Source organism: Leucoraja erinacea, chromosome 4, assembly GCF_028641065.1.
Source record: "Leucoraja erinacea ecotype New England chromosome 4, Leri_hhj_1, whole genome shotgun sequence".
In the NCBI taxonomy this organism is placed as follows: domain Eukaryota; kingdom Metazoa; phylum Chordata; class Chondrichthyes; order Rajiformes; family Rajidae; genus Leucoraja; species Leucoraja erinaceus.
Genome location: NC_073380.1, coordinates 50,519,818 through 50,545,673, shown reverse-complemented (window position 1 = coordinate 50,545,673; position 25,856 = coordinate 50,519,818). Strand labels below are relative to the sequence as shown.

Sequence of the window (25,856 nt, the reverse complement as noted above, 5' to 3'; positions counted from 1 at the left end):
GACCATAGAGCAGTGCTGAACTACTGTCTACCTCTTTGATGTCCCTCGGATTATCCTTGACTGAACTTTGCTGCCTTTACCTTGCACTAAATGTAATTCCCTAATCATGTCTCTGTACACTGTAAATGGATTGATTGTTATTATGTGTTGCCTTTCTACTGATTGCTTGGCACGCAACAAAAAGCTTTTTCACTGTCTCGGTACACGTGACAATAAATTGAACTGAAGTCGAGAATTTATCATTATTCATTAGCCACATGTTAAAGGGGGATAGGTGATGAGAAAGAGCAAGTATTTAAATAAAACATTGTCATTTATTGCTCCTGGACTACGTACCACTCACAATTACCACATATCTCTTTAGTTTCATCTAATGCTTGTAGGCCCTCTCCTCCATGGACATGTTCAGCTCTTAAGGGATTGGACAGGGTCGATGCAGAAAAAATATTCCTGATGTTGGGGGAGACCAGAACCAGGGGTCACGGTTTAAGAATAAGGGGTAGGCCATTTAGGACTGAGATGAGGATAAACATTTTCAGCCAGAGAGTTGTGGATCTGTGGAATTCTCTGCCTCAGAAGGCAGTGGAGGCCAATTCGCAGGATGTATTCAAGAGAGAGTTCGATATAGCTCTTAGGGCCAGGAATTAAGGGATATGGGGAGAAAGCAAGAACGGAGTACTGATTTTGGATGATCAGCCATGGGCCACACGGCCTACTCCTGCACCTATTTTTTTAAGTTTTGCTGGCGAGGTGCAAATCCTAGTACAAGAAAACCATAGTCTGACGTCGAAGTTAGGTTGATCCACTTGTCAAGCCATTTAGCTGTCAAAGAAAGTGTTCTGTTCGTTTGTGTCATTTGTTGGGCACTCCTTTTAAAATTAGACTGTGAAGATCAGAGTGCAAAGCGTCTGTACACGGTGTATGGCTCAATTGTATCATGCATAGTCTTTCCGCTGACTGGTCAGCATGCAACAAAAGCTTTTCACTGTACTGCAGTACACGTGACAATAAATTAAATTCAACTCAAACAATGCATGGGAAGGATGTCTTTGATCAGGAAAGGATGAACAAAGATATTTACAAGGATGTTACTGGGTCTCGTGTGTTTGAGTTATAAGGAGAGACTGGATAGGATGGGCCATTTTCACTGGAGCATAGCAGACTGTGGGGTGAACTTACAGAGGTCTATACAATCATGAGGGCCATAAATACGATGAATAGAATCATAGTGTCAAACATGGAAACGGGTCTTCCGGCCCAACTTGCCCATGCTGGCCAAATTACCCCATCAAATTTAATCCCAGCTGCCCATGTTAAGCTGCCATTCACTTTTGTCGTGTAAGTAGTAAAGATCGTCCCGCAGAGTAGCATGTGACAGATGCTTGATTGTGTGTCTTCTGAGCTTCCCTGTCTGTTTGTTGAGGTGCTATGTTGATGGTGGTTACTGGAATCTCGAGAGGTTCACTTGTTTCGTATTGGGATTTCAGAGAATCTGCTCTTCACAGATGGGCATGGCTTTGCATCATTCTCTGAGATCCTCTACTCACCATATGGGGTCAGCCATCAACCTATCACTTCTAGTCATGGAGTGCGATCAATGGAGTTACGTCTGAGATACCTTTTGAGTTAAGAAGACACAGAGTGCTGGAGTAGCTCAGCGGGTCAGGCAGCATCACAGAGAACATGGATAAACAACGTTTTGGATCAGGACCCTTCTTCAGTCTGAAGAAAGGTCCTGACCCGAAACGTTGTTTTTCAATGTTCTCCTGAGAAGCTGCCTGATCCACTGAGCTGCTCCAGCGCTCTGTGTCTTATTTTGCAAACCTGTACCGGCAGTTATTTGTTTCTACACTCATTGAAGAAGGGACGAAGATTAGACTTTATTGCCATCCATCATAGTGAGGAATGTGGGGAATCCGCTGTGGTGGATGGTTATGTTAACTTTTATGTAGTTGTGTGCCTTGTTTTTTTAGTATGGCTGTATGGCAATTCGCATATAACCGTACCTTAATTGGTACACGTGACAATAAAAGACCTTTGAAGCCTTTGAAACCTTTGAATGAATATGTTCCTTAAACACCGGAAAAAAACACCCCTTATGTTTTAGCAAAATCTGTGAAACTTGGCAAGTGTTTGAGCAGAGTACATTACATTCTGCAGATTATAGCAATGATTGCAGGTCTAATGCCTGTAAAATGTCAGAACAGTAACATGAATTGCCAACATGAAATGCCTGGTCAAATTCTGTGTTAGATGTGGTTACCAAGAAATATTTATTTGTCTAAATGTTTTTATATATACTGAACTTTTTATTGTTTATTATGGGTTTTTACAGAGTAATCGGTTTTCATATCTGTGTGCTGCTGCAAGTAAGAATTTCATTGTTCCATTTTGGGACACATGACAATAAAATATTCTTGACTCTTGTAATGATCACTAGTTTAGTTTAGAGATACAGCGCAGAAACAGGCCTTTCGGCCCAACGAGTTCATGTCGCTCAGCGATCCCCGAACACCAGCACTATTGTAATTAGGATGTCTTCACAGATTATGCATGCTACACATTCCTGTCCTGTCCAGTTCTTCATCCCTACCATGGGCACGCCGGTCCTATAAGCCGGTGCATCACTCTCTCTCTTTAGATTTGATGCGGACCACGGGGATGAAAGCATGTTGTGTTCCCTCCGCTTGTACTGCAACAAAGACTATGAGTTCTAACGTCTATGTGTGAGTCTGATCATTCAACGTGGTGTCAGAAGTGGGATACGAAGCCACACCCGCAATTGGAGACCAACAAAAGCAGCCACTTCTTTCATCCCCAGTTCCCGACCTCCCATGGTCCACGTTGGCAACTGACATTTTTGAGTGGCATGGCAAACAATACCTGGTTCTAGTCGACTCGTATTCTGGATGGTTTGAAATCGATCTGCTCAGTAGCCCCACCTCTGCAGGGGTAGTCCAGAAGCTGGCACGCCATTTCACTATTCACGGATCTCCGTGTCAGCTACTGTCTGACAATGGCAGTCAATTTACCAGCCAGTACTTCAAAGACTTTGCTACACGCTGGGGTTTTCGTCACATCACCAGCAGCACCGAATACTCACAGTTAAATGGGCTGGCTGAACGTGCTGTCAGGAGTGCCAAACAAGTGATGGAACGATCCCACAGAGCAGGATCACACGTATACCTAGACCTGCTCAACCTGCGCAACATCTCCCATGACCCAATATTGGGTTCACCCGCCCAGCGACTGATGTCAAGGCAAACCCGAGCCACACTGCCTGTAGCGAAACAGACACTAGCACCGCATGTGATCCCATCATCCGCAATCCAGTCCAGGCTACAACAAAAGCATAATGTTCAAAAAGGATGGTATGACAAGACGAGCAGACCACTTCCACCACTAGCCAAGGGACAGGTGGTCCGTCTACAAACCGACAAGGGTCACGACCACCTCGGTGTGAGTTCTGGAACTGCTTCCGAACCACGTTCATGTTTGGTCAGTGCCGATAGCAGCACCAACAGACGTAATAGACAGCACATCCTGCCTGTGAACGAACCAGCACCACCTCCGTATTATCCTGACTGCACAGGTATACTTCCATCCCCATCCAGCGGCATCAGCACGACCATACCACCACTACCATGCGCTCCTGATCCGGTCATAACGCATATGGCCACGCCGCCTCCACCCCTGCCAAGGTCTCCTGTTTCATCGGCAGGTTGCAGTTTCAATCTCCTGCACCAATTCTACCACCGATCACATCTCTGGTGACGGGGGAAAATGTAGGACTGTACCGGACGCGTGCATGTCGTATCTGCAAGCCCACTGTAAAGTACCCGGGTTATGTTTGAACTTCCTTCCAGCTTACTTACACATACTATATGTACTTTATGTAATCAGTATGCAAAATTATGTATTTTGCATGCGATTATCATATCTATTTTATTAGGAATTCATTCTTTAAGAGGAAGGATGTGGATTAGTATGTCTTTACTATATATATATATCACCATACAGATTGTGCATGCTACACATTCCTTATGTCGTCCAGTCTAGATCTTCATCCATACCCTGGGCACGCCGGTCCTATAAGCCGGTGCATCACTCTCTTTAGATTTGATGCAGACCACAAGGATGAAAGCAGGTTGTGTTCCCTCCGCTTGTACTGCAATAAAGACTATCAATTCTAACATCTATGTGTGAGTCTGATCATTCAACAATTATCCTTCACACTAGGGACAATTTACAATTTTACCAAAGCCAATTAACCTACAAACCTGGAGGTCTTTAGAATGTAGGAGGAAACCGGAACTCTCGGAGATAACCCACGCAGTCATGTGGAGAACGTACAGACTCCGTGCAGACAAGCACCCATAGTTAGGATTGAACCCGGGTCCCTGGCGCTGTGAGGCAGTAGATCTAGCGCTGCACCACTGTACCATAGCATGATCTCCTGGTTAAATCAAATTCTGCAAGGCACTGGGCTTTAGTTGTTCAACACGAATCGAGTGAAGTATATCAATGGAGATGTTCAATTACTCTGGCAGTTTTTGTTGTTCTATGTTTCATAAAGGTACAAAATATCAGGAAATGTAACTATTTAACTGCAGCAATTGATGTAATTTGGGTGATAGCGCAACATGCAGACCAAAAGGTTCCCAGCTTCACTCTTCATTTGTGCTGAGTTTGCTATGGAATTAGTGAGATGCTACAATTGAAGATGCCATACGAACATAACACTAACAGGAATAGGCCACTCGGCCCCTCAAGCCTGCCCTGCCCTGCCCTTCTGAATGATTGAGCTGAACATCTACAGGCCTCATCTCTTATTCTGCATCAGTTCTCCATTGCATTTAATTCCCTGAACTTGCAAAATATACCTACTTCCTCTTTAAATACACTTGCTATCTAGCCTCCACAACCTATCGATTCCTTTTACTTCCAGAGATTCACCAGCGTTTGCAAGAAGACATTTGTACTTGCCTCACTTTTAAAAGGTTGCCCTCTAATCATGTAACTCTGCCCCCTGATTCTCCCACTCACGGACTCTGTGTAGCATTTGCACGTTCTCCCCATGGCCACTGGGGCTTTTTCCAGGTGCTCCGGTCTCCTCCCACATCCCAAAGACGTGCGTGTTTCTTGGCTAATTGGCCTCTGTAAATTCTCCCTGGTGTGTAGGGAGTGGATGAGAAGTTGGATAACGTAGAACTAGTGTGGATAGATGATTGCTGGTCAGCATGGACTCGGTGAGCCAAAGGGCCTGTTTCCATGCTGTATCTCTAAACTAAATCTAAACTAATATCTTGACATCTATCCTGCCAAGAATCTCAAATGTTTCAATACGATCAACCTCATTCTAAACTCAAAAGAATATAAATCTCATGTCTATAGATGGAACAACCCACTCATACCAGGAAATACCCGAATGAACCAATTTTACACTGCATCCACTGCCAGTTTATCTTTTCTTATAGGCACACAAGGAACTGCAAATTCTGGTGTAAAAGCGAAAACACAAAGAGTAGCTCAGTGGGCCAGGCAGCATCTCTGGAAGACATTTTGTCCAAAGATGCTGCCTGACCCACTGTGTTAAGGGCCTGTCCCACGAGCATGCGACTGCATGCGGCAAGCGTGACCTAACGTGGTCGCTTGAGCCATACGGCCTCGCGGGGCGGTCCCACTTCGATCACCGGAGCCGTATGGAGTTGTCGGAGCTGGTCCCGACGTTGCGCGGGGCTCCGAAAAACTGACAGTGTCTAAAAATTCCGCGCGGCAACGGCCTGCCGGCCCGCAGCCGCATTGAGGCCGTACGCACCGCCTCGACGGGCATGCGCAGCGTCTTGACGGTGTACGCCTTCACTCGAACTTCACGTCAACTCTTACAGGATCACTCGACCTCCGCGCGGCCCCCGCTTCCGGTTTGGTCGCGCTCGCCGCATGCAGTCGCATGCTCGTGGGACCGGCCCTTCACTCCACCACTTTCTATTTTTTTTAATCCATTCTTAAATACAAGGCCCAGAATTTTTAACAATATTCCTCTGCCCCTGATGCAACAAGGAAAGGGTTTCCCTGGACCTCACCTGTCACCCACCAGCCTCCACATCCAACACATCATCCTCCAACATTCACGTCACCTCCACCATGATCGCACCACTTGTCATATCTTTCCATCTCCATGCTTTTGCGCCTTCTTCAGAGACTGCTTCCTTTCTTCACTCATCCCTTCCCACCCAAACCACCTCTGCCCCAGCTACTTTCCCCTGCAATCGCAGGAGATGTAACACTTGTTCCAACACCTCCTCCAGGGACCCCGACAATCCTTCCCGTTGAGACAGAAGTTCAGATGTACCTCCTCTAGCCTCATCCGGTGTTCCCAATTTTGGCGTCTGTACATTGGCGAGACAAAGCGTAGACTCGGTGACTGTTTCACTGAACATTTACGCTCGGTCTGCCAAGGCCTACTAGATCTCCCAGTACTTAACTACTTTAAATCCCATTCCCATTCCCATTCCCATACTGGCCTTTCTATCCTGGGCCTCCTCCATTCATAAAGTGAGGCCACATGCAAATTGGAGGAACATCGTCATATTTTGCTTGGGTAGCTTTTATCCCAGCTGTATGAATGTTGAATTCTCTAATTTTAGTTAACTTTTACAAACACTCCCCTTTGCTCTCCGCTCCCTCTTCCCCCCCCCCATTCCTCCACAAAAAGTCTATATCATCCTGTTTTTTTTTCTAACATCCAGATCTTCCCTTCCCACTTCCACCACCCCCCACCCCCCTTCACCCCTTCATCTCACAAACAGTCTGAAGAAGGCTCCCGCCCTAAACTTCACCTATCCAATGCTCTCCAGAGATACTGCTTGACCTGCTGAGGCACCCCAGCATTTTGTGTCTATCTTTGGTAGAAACCAGGTTCCGCAGTTCCTTTCCATGAAGAGAGTTGTGAGTCTGTGGAATTTTCTGCCTCAGTGGAGGCCGGTTCTCTGGATACTTTTAAGAGAGAGCTAGATAGGGCTCTTTAAGATATCAGAGTCTGGGGATATGGGGAGAAGGCAGGAACGGGGTACTGATTGGGGATGATCAGCCATGATCACATTGAATGGCGGTGCTGGCTCAAAGGGCCGAATGGCCTACTCCTGCACCTATTGTCTATTGTCTATCGTTTATATTCCAGGTGTGGCCTCATGAGTGCCCTGTACAATTTTAATGACATTTCCCTATTTCTAAACTCCAATCCTCCACAAAAGTATTGCGGGTAACGCAACCTTACTAATACAATCATCGGAAAATCTTGCCTGTAAAATGTGAGTATATTATCAGGGGAACCCTGCACTTCTTCCAGTAATGCTACAGGTTCTGTGCCTTTGATTTAATTTGTCATCAGCAACAGTGCAGCCCTTCTCCCGCTCGTAAAAATTACTGACTCAGAGTCAAGACAGCTGACTCTCAGAGTCAAGGATAATGCCTTAAATGCTGAGAAAAACAAGACAAATAGTCTGTTAGAATAACACTTGAGTTATTTGTTTATCTTGTCATAGAGTCCTACAGCATGGAAACAGGCCCTTCGGCCCACCTTGCCCGCACCGACCAACATGGCCCGTCTGCACTAGTCCAACCTGCCTGCATTTGGCCAATATCCCTCTAAACCTGTCCTATCCATGTACCCGTCTAAATGTTTCTTAAACATTGCGATATTACCTGCCTCAACTACCTCCTCTGGCAACTCGTTCCATATACTCGTCACCCTTTGTGTGAAAAAGTTACCCCTCAGGTACCTCCCCTCCTCACCATAAACCTATGTCCTCTGGTTCTCAATTCCCCAACTCTGGGCAAGAGACTTTGTGCATCTATCCAATCTATTACTTTCATGATTTTGTAAACCTCAATAAGATCACCTCTGTACGATCAATAAAATACATGTTTTTTAATTTAACTATTGCTTCCCAGGAACCCAGAGTTGAGTGGAAGCCAGCAGAATCACAAGAACATTTCATCGTAACTCTCCCTCCCAGTCTCGAGATATCACATTGACACTGTGTAGCTGGCATGTAATACATCAGAGAAAAAGATAATCGCCGTGAGAATTGGAGATGTGGTTATGTACATAATTGTTCTATAATGCTTCAGTAATTTTCATAATCATTGGTGCGTTTCCTTAAGAAATCACAGCAACAATGTTGCCAATTGGTATGGTATTGTACTGTATGGTATTGGTACTTTGTGGTATGGTATTATAATTTGTGGTATGGTATTGTACTTTATGGTATGGCATTGGTACTTTGTGATATGGTATTGATACTTTATTTGTCACATGTACTGAGGTGCATTGAGATTAATTTCAGTACAAGTATCACTATACATAAGCACTTAGAAACATCTTAGATAAGCATCTCAGATACAGTACAAGTGTACAGCAGTAGTAAACTGGGACAGTTTTGAGTCGCCAGTTTTGCACCACTTTCAAGTCCCGGTTGTTGTAGGTGCAAGGTTCCTGACCTGACCATGAAGGTCTGTTGTCCTGGAGGCGTTGTTGGGTCGGCCTGGCCAAGCATAGCCGTGGTGTCCTCCACCGCTGTAGGTCACGTGCGGTCCACAGGCTCGGTCTTTTGGAGCGGTGCCCGGTCCGGCCAAGCCCCAGGCTGTTGCAGGGCCTCCAGTGGCCCACTCCACCGTCGAGGCACCGCACTCCATCCCGCAGCCGGTCTGCTTACTGGCCCTCCATCCGACTCCTTCCACTCTGGGCGGGCGAGCCGGGCCTCCAGGTGAGTTCCCAGTCCGCGGTGCAGGTCCTCGATGCTGTATGTATCTGCTAATTGTGTGTAACGTTATGGCTGTGCTTTGTCACACCTACCCGAAAGAGCAAGGTTTCTAAATGACTGGCATGTTTATTTCTGCAGGAGAAAAGAATACCCCCTCCCGTGCCAAAGAAACCTCCAAAGGGTCAGGTACCCCTGAAACGTGAAAAGTCGCTTGAAGCCACAGAGAAGCAAAGGCAGGAGGCACGGAAGCGTCTAATGGCTGCCAAACGAGCTGCGTCGGTAAGACAGAATTCGGCCACCGAGAGCGCGGACAGTATCGAGATCTATATCCCAGAGGCCCAGACCAGACTATAAACCACACTGGAGAGCAATGGTGATAACTTTCCAAACACAGACCTGGTTGTTTGTAACCTTCATGTTACAGGTTCATGACAGATACAACCTTAGTGCTTGTATCCCTTTAACCCTCTGAAGGATCTTTTACAATCAGGACAATAATGAGCAGGTGTGGCATTCTTAATAAACCCAGGTTAAAAAAAAAATTGTAAACTGTTTTAGCATATTCTACCATTAATGTTTAGCTCCGTAAAATATTTGCTAACTGCCATGTCACTTGCATGGCTTCACTCTAATAGTTGTTGCAGGTGCTTTATTGAAACCCCTTTCTGGTGTTCTTGCTCCATTTAATCATCCACATATGTAGTTGCGTTACCAATACTGACAGTAGTTTTAAGTAAATGAAGTGGAAACAAAAAAATAAATATGTGTGCAGCAATAGAAACAACAGGTCTTCAATACTGATGAAAGGCCATTGATGTCTACCTGATTGTAGATGTTAAGATGTTAGGATCACGGTTGTTGATTTCAGAGTAGATGGAATGCATAACTCTCAACCACTCACTTTTGTAACAGGACTTTAACAGCAGTGGACATATACGTGCTAACAGCTCAGTATATCAAAGGCAAAAACCACTGACATTGTTTTGCTATTGAAGTGCATTACCTTCAAAGGTTTGCAATGTTCAAGGGTTTGCAATGATGCATCAAACATAAATTGAAACCACTGAGGGGAACATTTAAAGCAATCCCATGGATCATCCTTGCGTTTGTAACAGTTTTGAAAATGGACCTTTTTAACATGAAAAACCAGCGATAGTTGCAGGCAACGCTAGAGGTAGATAGAATAAATGAAAGGCATGTGCAAAATGGGCTTTTGAATCTTTGTGTTCCCTGTTTCCATGCAAATTCACTTGTGACACTGGACTGCTCCTTACTGCCACTTTTTAATAGATAAGAATTTGGGAATAATATGGAAAACAACGTCTTTGTATCTGAACCATTAGGGTAATGTAGTGAATATACAAACTTTTGAAAGATATAGCCAGTCATAGACTCTGTTGCTTATTTAAGGAGGAGTATCTGCCTATGAAATTCAGCAGGTAAGGGCTAGTGATTTTTTGTTGAAATGATAAGCTGTACCTTGAGGCCAAGTTGGTCAGAGCAAATGAGACTTTTTTAGCTGCGTCCTTTATCGATTTCCCTTTGATCCACAATACCTAATGTTCTTTGTACACACTGTTATTGATTGTATATGTTTTAATTAAGATTTGTCTAATAAAGTCCCGTTAAGAGTAAAATTATCAGTTCCAGTTGATGTAATTTGTCAGTCAGTTGAGCTCTTTCATTTTCTATATATGTTGATTTCAAATGAGTTGGCGACCTGGGCTGTTGGTGCATTTGCCCAAATACATTAATCTGTGCCTACACCATGTCTGATAAAAATGAATTGCTTTTAACAAAGCATATGTACGTTTTTGTCGAGGCAAAATGTTTCTCAGTCCTCCTTGTTCGCTCTACCACCAACTCCACTTCCGCACAATCTTTACTCAGTATAACGGGTGAAAGAGTGTTTGTTAAATGCACATCTTCTTCTTGCGTATGGCGTGCACAGCCTAAAGTTGTAGGTCAACTTGTTCTGTTTGATCTTGTTTGTACACATGGGGTTGATTGCATTAGTCGAAACAGTCGACCACATGAAGGGTGCAATCTCCGATCCCTTAAATGCACATAGTAAGTACTATGTCACTACTTAAGCACCTGGAAATATTAATTTGAAATTTCAAAGGTTATGTTCTTCAGTGGTGAACCTTGTCTGTGAATTTAGCAGATAGCAAACCTGAGCATTTTGTTGGGAAATGGTACTTGCTATATCTTTGAACAAGTGAACAGCATCCATCTGTTCTCAATACTTGTGGCCAAGATGATAAGCTTTACACCTCTCACACCTTTGTATTCACCTGAGCTGATCGGGGCTAAATGTGGATGTCACCCTGCATTCCTTTTTATACAACTGTGTACCTATGTACCTGTGGAATTATTCTACTGGAATACATAGACTGCTTGTGATAGTCAGTAACTGTGAATAATGTTACAGGTGCACAACCTTTTATCCGAAAGCCTTGGGACCAGACACTTTTCGTAATTCAGAATTTTTCGGCTTTCGGAATGGAAGATTTTTAGCGTAGATTTTAACGGCTGGCTCAGTGGTAGAATGCTCAGCTCATGTCCGCAAGGTCGCGAATTTGCGCCTCGATCCCGGCAGTTACTCGATTGCGAGTTTGAGTCTTCAATGTAGTTTTTCCTTGCAGAATAGGAGAGAATAGGGAGGGTTAGGCTGGGATCATTCTCTGCGAGATGATCTTAGTGCGGGAGACAAGTGTAGGAGAGGTGTACTGACTGTGTGGGCAGAACTTTGGAAGTGATTGCCCACCATTCTCAAAAGCCGCTGTGTCTCCCTGTCCCTCCAACTTCAGAGGAATCCGCTCCCCGATGGGCCGCTACGGTGACAAGTGGCAGTTCGCCCACAGCCCGAGCTGCGCCACCCCAAGAACAAGACTTACCTTGCACACCATCAGCTTCTGCCCCTACGGGGAGCGTGTTCCTCTGGAGTTGGAGCGGGGCTGGGCTGGAGTTGCTGATCTGGGATCTCCGTGCTTGCAGTGGGCCTGGGGGTCGATGTCCCGATGAGGGGGCGCAGCTCGGGCTGTGGGCGAACTGCCACGTCGCCGTAGCGGACCATCGGGGAGCGGCTTCTGGTGGTCCTGAAGTCTCTCAGCTCCTGTCTAGGGGGGTGGCCGGAGACGTCAGGACCAACAGGAACCCGCTCCCCGATGCGCCGCCACAGCGACAAGTGGCAGTTCGCCCACAGCCCGAGCTGCGCCCCCTCATCTGCAACCCGGGTTCCTCTGGGGTTGGAGCGGGGCTGGGCTAGCGTTGCTGCTGGCTGTGAGTCTCTGGGATCTCCGTGCTTGCAGTCGGTGTCCCGTTGGTCCTGGCGTCTCCGGCCACCCCCCTGGACTGGAGCCGAGACTGGGAACTGAACCGCCCTTGCCCCCTCCCTCTGCAACTGCAAACAACCCCACAGTTCCCAGTCTCAGCTCCTGTACAGGGGGGTGGCCGGAGACGTCACAGCCCGAGCTGCGCCGCCTCATCCACAACCCCAAGACCAAGACGTACCTTGCACACCTTCAGCTTCGTGTTCCTCTGGAGTTGGAACGGGGCTGGGCTGCTGCTGGCTGTGGGTCTCTGGGATCTCCGTGCTTGCAGTGGGCCTGGGGGTCGGTGTCCCATTGGTCCTGACGTCTCCGGTGACTGGCACTGACCTGCTGGCATCGCCGACGTAAAGACAGTGCAAAGCCCCCGCGCCGGTGCAATGGGCGGGGAGCTGGAGAGGAGAGGGAAGGGGTCACACACATGGCCGGGAAGCAGAGCGGTGTAGGTGGGGTGAAACTGAAGGGAGCGACAATCTGCTGCTGCCTGCCCGCTGAGTTTAAAAAGTTCCCACGCAAGACTCACGATACACTGTGTATCGTGAGTTTACCGTGGGAACTTTTTAACTCAGTGGGCAGGCAGCAGCAGATTGTCAATTATTAACCCTCCTGCGTAATATACCCTCACCTTCTCTTTTATGAATGGGGATTTAGTTCCCCTTTCTTCGAGGACCGACCGGAGGTTCCGCTGTCACCTCTGCGGGCCGCCCTCGGTGAACGTCTTCAAGGACCTTTCTTCAAGGACTGAAAAAATGTCCGCTATTCGGAGCTTTTCGTTATTTGGATCTTCGGATCAAAGGTTGTGCACCTGTACTTCCAAACAGTGTGAAAAGAAAAACAAAGTTAATTATTTGTGCAATCTAGATCAAATCCTGGTGGCAACTGGCTGTTTAGCAAAAATCAATAAAATGTTGTTCCAATAAAACAATTCCTATGAAGAAGTAACCTGTTACTGATGAGGTTTTAATATGATTGTTGTAATATGATGCTAGATTATACTATATTGTTTATTTGAAAGTTGTTAACTTTTTGTTACCTCATTTGTATTTATTATTTAAATGTAAATGGAATCCGTTAACATATCAATGACAAAAGGGGATTTCTCTGTAAGATGCGTTTCGCACTAATGGACGGGATTTTAAACAGAGGCAATTTCTGCAGAAGCCTGATATGGATTCCCACTCACATTTCAAAATAGTTGGTGAATTAGGAAAGTTTACCTATTCAAATAAAGTTTCTGTAAATAAACTGAATGTTTGCCATTATATAAAAAAGATGTAATTAAAATCACAGTTCTGTGCAATGTGTCATCTGCAATTCTTTACCTTTCTAATCTTATGGCATGTATAGAAACTGCATACTTCTGCATGGGTGTAATGCAAGAAAGGTCTTTAAAACTTTCAACATAGAAACATAGAAATTAGGTGCAGGAGTAGGCCATTCGGCCCTTCGAGCCTGCACCGCCATTCAATATGATCATGGCTGATCATCCAACTCAGTATCCCGTACCTGCCTTCTCTCCATACCCTCTGATCCCCTTAGCCACAAGGGCCACATCTAACTCCCTCTTAAATATAGCCAATTAAATGGCCTCAACTACCCTCTGTGGCGGAGAGTTCCAGAGATTCACCACTCTCTGTGTGAAAAAAGTTATTCGCATCTCGGTTTTAAAGGATTTCCCCCTTATCCTTAAGCTGTGACCCCTTGTCCTGGACTTCCCCAACATCGGGAGCAATCTTCCTGCATCTAGCCTGTCCAAACCCTTAAGAATTTTGTAAGTTTCGATAAGATCCCCTCTCAATCTCCTAAATTCTAGAGAGTATAAACCAAGTCTATCCAGTCTTTCTTCATAAGACAGTCCTGACATCCCAGGAATCAGTCTGGTGAACCTTCTCTGCACTCCCTCTATGGCAATAATATCCTTCCTCAGATTAGGAGACCAAAACTATACGCAATACTCCAGGTGTGGTCTCACCAAGACTCTGTACAACTGCAGTAGAACCTCCCTGCTCCTATACTCAAATCCTTTTGCTATGAAAGCTAACATACCATTTGCTTTCTTCACTGCCTGCTGCACCTGCATGCCTACTTTCAGTGACTGGTGTACCATGACACCCAGGTCTCGCTGCATCTACCCTTTTCCTAGTCGGCCACTATTTAGATAATAGTCTGCTTTCCTGTTTTTGCCACCAAAATGGATAACCTCACATTTATCCACATTATACTGCACCTGCCAAACATTTGCCCACTCACCCAGCCTATCCAAGTCACCTTGCAGTCTCCTAGCATCCTCCTCACAGCTAACACTGCCCCCCAGCTTAGTGTCATCCGCAAACTTGGAGATATTGCCTTCAATTCCCTCATCCAGATCATTAATATATATTGTAAATAGCTGGGGTCCCAGCTGAGCCTTGCGGTACCCCACTAGTCACTGCCTGCCATTGTGAAAAGGACCCGTTTACTCCTACTCTTTGCTATGTCATTCATTTAGACCAGTACATGGATAGAACAGGTTTAGAGGGATATGGGCCAAACATGGACTAGTGTGGATGGGACATGTAGGTCGGTGTGGGCAGGTTGGGCCGAAGGGCCTGTTTCCATGCTGAAATAAATTAAAGGACTTAATTTTATCCACGGCCACGAGAAAGCGCGGAAACAGGCCCTTCGGCCTGCCGAGCCAGCTCCGACCAGCGATCCCTGCACATTAAAACTATTGGGACAATTTATAATTTTACCAAGCCATTTAACCTACAAGCCTCTATGTCTTTGGAGTGTGGGAGAAAACTGGAGAAAAACCACATGGTCATGGGGAGAACGTACAAACTACGTACAGACAACACCTGTAGTCGGGATCAAATCTGCGTCTCTGACGCTGTAAGGCAGCAGCTCTTCCGCTGCGCCATCGTGCCGCACTTGCTATCGATTTAAACTGCAGTTTTGCAAATCGACACCAAGAAACACAAAATGTTAATCTTTTAGAATCATATAATGCTAGAAAACTGAAACTACATAGAACAGTCAGGATCAAACCTGGGTCTATGGCACTGTGAGGCAGCATATGCCACCATTCTGATATACAATTTGTGCTTTCAAATCCCACTGACGTATGAACTGATAACGGCTGCAATAGTGGCAAGTGATTTTGGTATCGCTCTAAATTGGGCACAATTCCAGCATGATCTATGAAATTATATGTCATAGTTCTCCTCAGCCAAGAAAGGGAGTGTTACAATTGTGCATCATTTCAGCAATGAAGATCCCTGATTACTTTTCCCTTTCCTCAATCAGAAAGAGTAGTAGCAACTTTCCCCCCTCTGATGCCATTCTACAGATGTTTACAGGTTTAAAATTATTCTCCTCAAAATGCTGATTGAAATTGGCGCTAATTCGTCTGGTAATTTCAGGCAAGCAGAAAATAACTGGCATAACAGCACCTCGTGTTCCGCATGGGTAGCTTACAACATAACGGTATGAACATTGTTACTCTGGCACTTGTGTCTTTTTTTTCACCTGGATAAGCTACAATATGCAGAGGATGTGATTGCTCACACTGGGAGACTAAGTTGCAGGACATCATCGACCTCTTCACTCCGCGGATGACCAACCCATAATGCTGACTTCTCTCCTTTCCACAGATACTGCCGACCCGCTGAGTATTTTAGCATTTTCTGAGGCTGAGGGACAACCTGATCGATGTAAATTAAATTATGGGAGGCATAGATAGTAGACAAAAATGCTGGAGAAACTCAGCGGGTGAGGCAGCATCTAAGGAGAGAAGGAATTGGTGACGTCTCGGGTCGAGACCCTTCTTCAGACGGAAGAAGGGTCTTGACCCGAAACGTCGCCTATTCCTTCCCTCCATAGATAATGCCTCACCCGCTGCGTTTCTCCAGCATTTTTGTCTACCTTCGATTTTTCCAGCATCTGCAGTTCTTTCTTAAACGGAAGCATAGATAGGGTCTGTCTAGCTCCTATCACTTATGACATTATAACCTCTAACGCCTGTACTAATCAAGAATCTGTCCATTGACTTGGCCCCCACAGCCATCTATGGCAATGAATTCCACAGATTCACCACTCACTGACCAAAGAAATTCCTCCTCAACTGCGTAAAGGTCCTTTGTCTGTTTACTCGTTGTCACCTATCCCACACCCAACAATGGTCTATTGTGTGCCCCCATTTCCTTGATTAACTATGCTTTTTGCATGTCTTGCATTCATTTCTCCTAAATACCGTCTATATATCTTGTTCCCCTTCCCGAGTCTGAAGAAGGGTCTCGACCCTTCAGACTCAGGGGAAAGGGGAACCTATTCTTTTTCTCCAGAGATGCTGCAGACCTGCTGAGTTACTCCAGCATGTCATCTTTGGTATGATCTTTGTATATGTGTATCTTTTGCTCTGGTATTTTATTTAATTCACGTTGTTCAATCAATAATGTTTTATTATTAATGTTGAATGTTTTATGTGTTATTCCTAACTGTCACTATGTCATGTTGTCACTTGTGTGCGGAGCACCAAGGCAAATTCCTTGTATGTGAATACTTGGCCAATAAACTTATTAATTAATTCATTCCTTGGTATAAACCAGCATCTGCAGTTCCTCTCTGCACACACCATATGTCTATGTGTAGGAAGCAACTGCAGATGCTGGTTTAAACCGAAGATGGACACAAAATGCTGGAGTAACTCAGCGGGACAGGCAACATCTCTAGAGAGAAGGCCGCATTCTCTCAATTCCAGTCGCTGCATCTCTAGAGAGGGAGTTAGAGACAGGCAACATCTCTAGAGAGGGAGTTAGATGTGGCTCTTGTGGCTAAAGGGATAAGGGGGTATGGAGAGAAGGCAGGTACAGGATTCTGAGTTGGATGATCAGCCATGATCATATTGAATGGCGGTGCAGGCTCGAAGGGCCGAATGCCCTACTCCTGCACCCATTTTCTATGTTTCTATGAATGGGTGACGTTTCGGGTCGAGACCCTTCTTCAGTCGAGAAGGGTCTGTACCCAAAACATCACCCATTCCCACTGAGTTACTGCAGCATTTTGTGTATGTCTACCATGTGTCTACCTTCGGTATAAACCAGCATCACAAGTGTCAGAGGTTATGGGGAGAAGGCAGGAGAATGGGGCTAGGAGGGATAGATCAGCCATGATTGAATGGCAGAGTAGACTTGATGGGCCGAATGGCCTAATTATACTCCTATTCCTTATGATCTGCAGTCCCTTGTATCTATGGGGGTAAAGTGTACCTGCTTCTCTTCATCCCACAGAAAGATTGAATACGGAAGGTGTAGTTTGTGATATTCAACAATAGGTGCACTAGCTGAAGGCAGCACCCAGCAGTGCCAGGCTCACATTACTGCCGTCTATTCACCAGCAAACCTGCAAAACCACAAGATTCTTTGTCATTATTACGTCCCCTTTGTGATGCTAAAAACTGAGCCAAGTCTCAATGGTTCTCCCATCCTTCACTTTGCAGCGACTGGAATTCAGAGAATGCGGCCTCAGAGCACACCGAGCTCGCTCGTTTCTTTGCATTTTAAATTAGTTGTTTTTTTCTAGGCTTAAGCTGCCCGAGGCACTTTATCTCAATCAAACCAAACGAACAAACGGCCGCTGTGGAATACATTCATTCAAAACCAGTCCAATTTACAGATGTCCAATGATGCCAATGGGGAGAGAAATGTTTGCTGCAACTCAACAATTAGGGTCTAAACAAAAAGAAAAAAAAGCGCTGTATCAACGTGGTCTGGCATCTAAACGGTGTAAAAGAATCCTCTCCATCCACCATTGACCCCGAGTACTGACACAGTCTCGTTGATATACGGTCTCTATACACAGTCACCAATGTCCACTATTATAATCACCAGACACTACCAGAAACGCATTTAAACCCAAATTAAGAAAGCACATTTAGTACAGGATTGACCTGGGTGGGCAATTTGCTGTTGATCATTGATATTTGCTTTGTACATTTTTCTCTCACTCGCTGGGTCAGATTTAGTTTTAGTTTAGTTTAGAGATACAGCATGGAAACAGGCCCTTCAGCCCACTGAGGCGTGCTGTCCAGCGATCCCTGCATATTAACACTATCCTACACACACAGTTTATAAGTTTACTGGAGCCAATTAGCCCACAAACATGTACGTCTTTGGAAACTGGAGCACCTGGAGAAAACCCACATAGGTCAAGGGGATAACAGACACCACCCGGACCGAACCCGGGTCTCTGGCGCTGTAAGGCAGCAACTCGACTGTTGTGCCACCGTGTCACCCCCACTTCCTTGCTGTGAAATATTTATATAAATCATAGAAAGCAGCAGCATTACTGACTGGGAAAAATTGCAAGGAATGTTAGTGTGGACTAAAGGAGAGTGAATGTAGAAGACACTGATGTGCAATCTGTCCTGTGACATTGACTCTGTTTCTCTTTCCACAGGTCCTGCCTGACCAAATGAGGACTTGCAGCATTCTCTGCTTTTCTTCCACCTTTCCAGCATCCAATTAGTTGCACAGGCATTGCATTAATCTGTGCATTTGTTTGCTTATAATAGTAATGACATAAGAGCGACCAGGAGTGTCAGTTTACCTTTTATCGCATTTTGAAGATAGATCATTGCTGAGAAACTGAATTATGTGGCATTACTACTGCTAAGAGTGTAGGAAGGAACTGCTGATGCTGGTTTACACTGAAGATAGACACAAAATGCTGGAGTAACTCAGCCGGACGTGCAGCATCTCTGGAGAGACGGAATGGGTGATGTTTCGGGTCAAGGTCCTTCTTCAGACTGGTTGCTGTGCTCTTGGTCAGGGCATAGTCAGTGACTTTGGCAGGCCAGCCTTCTGTTTTGTTTCTAGCCTATCTTTATATCATCTTTGACTTTCAATCACACACCGCAGCCAGTTTTTTTTTGGGCTTTTTAACGAGGCTCGAGTGGCACATTATCTACTTCAGAGGATCTGTAAGTTTACAAGCACTGACTAATATTACACAGCCTTGGTTTTACAACGTTGTGGTAACTTCTGAGATGTCAGTGTTTCATTAAAATGGTTGAAGGACACATTCTTTTCACCTGCTTTGCTGTCAGAACACAGGGAAGCAAAAACCTAGGAGCCCATTGATCTTTGTTCCAAACCTGGTGTAATTTTAGATGTGGACAGAGAATGCACTCTTCACCCCTTTTGTTTTTCCTGCCTCAGGGTATCATTGAAAAACAATCTGCTCTGTAGCATTGTGTAGGAAGGAACTGCAGATGCTGGTTTAAACCGAAAATACACACAAAAAGCTGGTGTAACTCAGCAAGGCCAGGTAACATCTGACACACAGGATGCCAAATCAGTGAATATCAGAGATAGATAGATTCTTGATTAATAAGGACATCAGAGGTGATGGGGATAAGGCAGGAGAATGGGGTTAGGAGGGGATAGATCACCCATGATTGAATGGCGGAGCAGACTTGATGAGCTGAATGGACTATTTCTGCTCCTATCACTTCTGATCTTAGGAGCATCTCTGGAGAAAAGGAAACGTCATCTATTCCTTTTCTCCAGAAATGCTGTGTGGCCCGCTGAGTTGCTCCTGAGAGCTTTTTGAGTCTCTCTTTGCTCTATAGTATTCCTGGCACAGCTTATTCTGGGTGTGCAGGTCAGAAAATGCACACTTGTCCTTGGCAAGGTAGCGACTATTCACATTTGCGGACAAAATTGTCAAAACATTTTTATCCAACCATGAAGCACTTCAGTTTTACTGGTATTTGATACCACTCTTTTTATACAACTCTTTAAATAGTATTTCAGAAAGTTAAATAGTTACTCCAAGTCACAAAAAAATTAATATAACATTTTCAAAAACCTTGGTCTTGGAAATAAAAACAAGAAGCACAAAATATACTGTTCAATACATCGATTTTATATTTTTTTGCTTTGCATCCAAGCAAACTTCATTGAAGTTTGGGATATTATCCATGATAATGCAGTTCAGATTTTAACAGCTACATTTAAAATGCCATACTTCGTAAATGGTTTTCTATCAGTTTCCTGCACGTATCAACATGTGAATGCTCCTGACTTTAGAGCTAATCCCTTTTTAACAACTTCTGTGGGTTTTTTAATTTTATGTATGTTCTTTCCTGTTTATGTTCCAGTTCTGCATTCAGAGTCATTAAGATCCGTTGACGTAGTAAATGAATCTAGACCAACATTTTAACGGTCTTAAGAAGGGGCCCCCAATCCAAAACAACACATAGAAACATAGAAAAGAGGTGCAGGAGGAGGCCATTCATTTGAGCCAGCACTTTGAGCCAGCACCGCCATTCATTGTGATCATGGCTGATCATCCCCAATCAATAACCCGTGCCTGCCTTCTCCCCATATCCCTTGATTCCACTAGCCCCTAGAGCTCTATCTAACTCTCTCTTAAATCCACCCAGTGACTTGGCCTCCGCTGCCCTCTGGCAGGGAATTGCACAAATTCACAACTCTCTGGGTGAAAAAGTTTGTTCTCACCTCAGTCTTAAATGGCCTCCCCTTTATTCTAAGATGGTGGTCCCTGGTTCTGGACTCACCCAACATTGGGAACATTTTTCCTGCATCTAGCTTGTCCAGCCCTTTTATAATTTTATATGTTTCTATAAGAACCCCCTCATCCTTCTAAACTCCAGTGAAACACCTATTCCTTTTCTCCACAGATGATGCCTGACCTGCTGAGTTACTCCAGCATTTTGTGTCTATTTTAATTTTAAATATATCTCTCTCTCCCACTCCCTCTCTCCCACTCTTTCTCTCTCCCTCATCCTCTCTTCTCCCCCCCTCCCTCCCTCCCTCCTCTCGCTCTCTCTCTCTCTCTCTCTCTCTCTCTCTCTCTCTCTCTCTCTCTCTCTCTCTCTCTCTCTCTCTCTCTCTCTCTCTCTCTCCTCTCGCACTCTCTCTGCCCCCATTTATTTATTCTTTCTCTTGCTCTTTTCCACTGAAGGCGCTGGCTCTTTCTCGAATACAATTTCAAGGCCATTAGTCAATCTATGGTCATTCTTTCAGATGGTTGCATTTTATGGTTGTATCCCAGTTACCAAGATCACAGATCTAGAAAAGACATTGGTTAGCTCCCAACACTGTGAATGCTGACTTAAGTTCACCATGTACACTTGTGTTGCTAACATCTATTATAGACTGTTGTCATGGTGGAGTTTAGGTAGCATGTCACAGTCCAGGGGGTTATATCTGTGACCTTCTGATCTGTAGGACTTGACTGCTCTCTTCCTAATTCCACAAATCTGCCAAATGAACTTCAAGCTGAACAGTTTATCAGCATGAAAAATTGTGATTTCATCCTGGGAATTTGCTAAATTTGACCCAGCCTCTGGTAATTTATGAAACACAACAGGGCAATGGGGATTTCTGGCTGAATTCAAAGTCCAACGTTGCAGGAAGGAACTGAAGATGCTGGTTTACACCGAAGATAGACACAACGTGTTGGAGTAACTCAGCGGCCAGGCACCATCTCTGGATAGAAAGAATGGGTGACGTTGCGAGTCAAGACCCTTCGTCAGACTGAGAATCAGGGGAGAGGGTAACTGGAGATATGGAAGGGTACAAAAGGTACACCTTACATTGTCTTTATACCCTTCCATATCTCCTGTTTCATTCTCCCCTGACCCACCGTCTGAAGATGAGTCCCGACACAAAACATTACCCATTCCTTCTCTCCTGAGATGCTGTCTGTCCTACTGATTTATTCCAGCATATTGTGTCTCTCTTCGGATCCATTTCTTTCTCGTCTTTCAAACCACACATAGTACAGGGTAATGCTTCTTAAAGACCTTTAATTCTCCTTTGAGAATGTTGCTCTTGTGTATTTGACAAATTCAAAAGTATTGTATTTTCATTTTTTTTTTTGGTTTAATAGCTTGTGAATGGGCAGAACTGTGGGTGACACAGTGGCACAGCGGTAGTGTTGCCTCCTTACAGCGCCAGAGACCTGGGTGCAATCCTGACCACGGGAGTTTGTACATCCACCCCGTGACCGCGTGGGTTTTTTCCACATGCCCCTCCTATCCTCCAGCCTTCTCCCCACCACAAGATGAGTCCCAATCTAAAACATCAATTACCCGCAGAGTCACTCCAGCACATTGTGCCTCTTTTTGGAACCAGCGTCTGCGGTTCCTTGTTATTACTGACGGCCACTATTCATTGATAGGTTCAAGCCCACTCATGGGACCGCCACACAAATTGCAGTGTATTATTTGGGGTGTGCTGCAATTTTGGAGGAAGCATTCAACCCATTGGATAGAAAACCTCATTATTCTCTCGATAAAGATGTTCTTTGAAGAAGGATGCATCTAATCAGTTGAATCTAATCAGTTTAGTTTAATTCATTGTCACATGTCTAAAGTACAGTGAAAGGCTTTTTGTTGCGTGCTATCCAGTCAGCAGAATGACTATACATGATTACAATCAACACAAGATAAGATGCAAGATAAATGGAATAATGTACAGTGCAAGATAAAGTTCAGTAGAGTCCGATTAAAGATAGTCCGAGGGTCTTCAACGAGGTGGATGGTAGGTCAGGACTGCTCTAGTTGGTAATAGCATAGTTCAGTTGCCTGATAACAGCTGGGAAGAACGTGACCCTGAATCTTTAGTTGTGTGTTTTCACATATCTGTACCTGTGGCCTAATGGGAGAGAGGAGAAGGACCAGGGTGAGACACATCTTTGATTATGCTGGTGACCTTGTCGAGGCAGCATGAAGTGTAGATGGAGTCAATGGAAGGGAGTTGGTTTGTGTGATGGTCTGCGTCCATAATTCTCTGCAATCTTGGATGGAGCTGTTCCCAATCCATTTTGTGATCGATCCCGATAAAATGCTTTCTACCACGCATCTGTGGAAATTGTACATGTATCTGTAGAAGAATGTATAAGAGTTATAGGAAAGAACTGCAGATGCTGGTTTAAATAGAAGGTAGACACAAAATGCTGGAGTAACTCAGCGGGACAGGCAGCATCTCTGGAGAGAAGGAATGGGTGAAGAAGTGTCTCGACCCGAAAAGTCACCTATTCCTTCTCTCCAGAGATGCTTCCTGTCCCGCTAAGTTACTCCAGCATTTTGTGTCTACTTTCAATGTAAAAGTGTTGTTGAGCACATGCTGAATTTCTTAAACCTTCTAATGAAGTAGAAGCATTAGTGTGCTCACAATGAGATTTCCTGGTTGTGATCTCTTTGCTGTTTGTGGGACCATTTTGTAGGTGAATTGGTAGATGCAATTTGAGCAAGAAACAAAGTACTGGAAGAACTCAGTGGGTCAGGCAGCATCTGTGGAGGGAATGGACAGGCAACATTTAAGGTCATGTTCCTTCATCGTATGTATTTCTCCACAGCAGTTTAGTTTAATTTAGTTTAGTTTAGAGATACAGCATGGAAACAGGCCCTTCAGTCCGTCAAGTCCGTGCTGACCATCGATCACTTGTATTCTAGTTCTATGTCCTCCCAATCTCTCATCCTACACACTAGGGGTAATTTACTAACTAACTTAAAAACCTGCACGTCTTTGGAATGTGGGATGAAATTAGAGTACCTGGAGAAAACCCACGCGGTCACAGGTAGAACGGACAAACTCCGTACAATCAACATCTGTAGTCAGGATCAAACCCGAGTCTCTGGCGCTGCAAAGGAAAGGATATAGTAGAAGTGTCTATATTGCAATATAATAGTATCTATGTTGCAAAAGTGATTACCTTTGCTGTAAATAATTTGGGGACTTTCCGATGTCATGAAAGACACAAGGTAAAAATAAATTATTTTGTTTGTTTACAGGTCTGGCAGCATCTTTTGCTTTTTTTTTATAACCAAGCATCTATCTTGCTCAAAAATGTAGAAGCTCATAATCTATGACAACAAGATCACATTGCAACTTCTCATGTTTTGCTGATTTACCGTTGCCAACCCACTGAAATCCACCCAAAAATTATTGTGTACGAGCTCACATCTTAATGTGGCACTTGCCATTGTAAAATGATACAATTCCAGAGGAAAAAAACACAGGTTTCAAGTAACACAACATCATAGCATTACAATGTGATATTAATAACCTTTCACAGGGCCAATTCAAAACCACCTTCAACAATAAAGATGGTGCATGTTTTATAAATCTTTCTTTAATTATCTAAAATATATGGATGAGGGAGGAACTTTGCAACTTACCGAATAGTGAAAAGCCTGGATGGAGTGGATGTGGATGTTTCCACTAGTGGGAGAGTCTAGGACCAGAGGCCACTGCCTCAGAATAAAAGGACATATCTTGAGAAAGGAGATGAGGAGGAATGTCTTTAGTCAGAGGGTGGTGAATTTGTGGAATCCATTGCTATAGATGGCTGTGGAGGCCAAGTCAATGGATATTTTTAAGGAGATTAGCAGAAACGTGATTATTTTGAACATCAGGAATTATCAGGAGAAGGCAGGGGAATGGGGTTGAGAAGGAAATATAGATCAGCCATGACTGAATGGCATGTTGATGGGCCGAATGGCCTAATCCTGCTACATATAACATGAATTTATGAAAATTATATCCCTGAGATGCTAAAGTTGACAAGATTTTTAAACAAAATACCAAGCACTGTGTGTATTAAATGACACATTCTATACTAAACACCCATAACGTGAATGTGTTTCTATTTTTTGTTGTTATTTTGGAGGAATGTTCTCATCTTGTCCCCGTCCATTAAACAAAAGACAAAGTGTTGGGGTACCTCAGTGGGTCAAGTCAAGTCAAGTCAAGTCAACGTTATTTGTCACATACACATACAAGATGTGCAGTGAAATGAAAGTGGCAATGCCTGCGGATTGTGCAAAAACTACAGAACAGAATAGAACAGAATCAGTATTTACATGTTAGAAAATAATTTTTTACAAAAGACACAGCACAACAGTAAATTAGTCCTTGGTGAGATAAGAGTTTGCAGTCCTGATGGCCTGTAGGAAGAAACTCCGTCTCATCCTCTTTGTTTTCACACCATGACAGCGGAGGCATTTGCCTGACCGTAGCAGCTGGAACAGTCCATTGCTGGTGTAGTAGGGGTCCCCCATAATGTTGCTGGCTCTGGATCTGCACCTCATGGTGTATAGTTCCTGCAGGGGGGCGAGTGTAGTTCCCATAGTGCATTCGGCCGAACGCACTTCTCTCTGCAGAGCCTTCTTGTCCTGGGCAGAGCAATTCCCAAACCAGTTTGTGATGTTGCCGGAAAAGATGCTTTCTACAGCCCCAGAGTAGAAGCACTGAAGGATCCTCAGAGAGACTCTGAATTTCCTCAGCTGCCTGAGGTGGTAAAGGTGCTGCCTTGCCTTACTCACCAGTGCAGCAGTGTTTGTTGTCCATGTCAGTTCTTCTGTGATGTGGACACCCAGATATTTAAAGCAGCTCTCCCTATCCACAGTAGTCCCATTTATCTCCAGTGGCGTGTACATCCTCGGATGTTGTGCAATCAGCTCCTTAGTTTTTGTGACATTCAAGAGGAGGCTGTTATCCTGACACCAGAGTGCCAGATCAGCCACCTCCTCCCGGTAGGACTTCTCATTGTTATCGGAGATTCGGTCCACCACCACAGTGTCATCAGCAAACTTGTGGTCAGGCAGTATCTGTGGAGGGAATGGACAGGTGACGATTCGGAGGATCCTGAACCCAAATTGTCACCTGTCCATTGCCTCCACAGATGCTGCCTGAGTTACTGCAGCCATTTATATGCTCAAGATTCTAGCGTATGCAGTACCTTGTGT

General features: G+C 44.6%; 1 protein-coding gene across 3 annotated transcripts in view; it reads left to right on the top strand.

The window, feature by feature from the left end:
* The window catches only part of dlgap1a (discs, large (Drosophila) homolog-associated protein 1a), a 648,178-nt gene extending 627,811 nt beyond the window's left edge, over positions 1 to 20,367 (top strand). For 2 of the 3 annotated variants that reach the window (XM_055634209.1, XM_055634210.1), the window contains one exon: positions 8,904 to 10,402. In XM_055634209.1, coding sequence (XP_055490184.1) covers positions 8,904 to 9,119 — 216 coding nt within the window. In that variant the 3' untranslated portion in view covers positions 9,120 to 10,402. Of the gene's footprint in view, positions 1 to 8,903; positions 10,403 to 18,532 lie in introns of those variants that run through there. The other variant, XM_055634211.1, reaches the window with a different exon arrangement.
* The last annotated feature ends 5,489 nt before the right edge of the window (positions 20,368 to 25,856 follow it).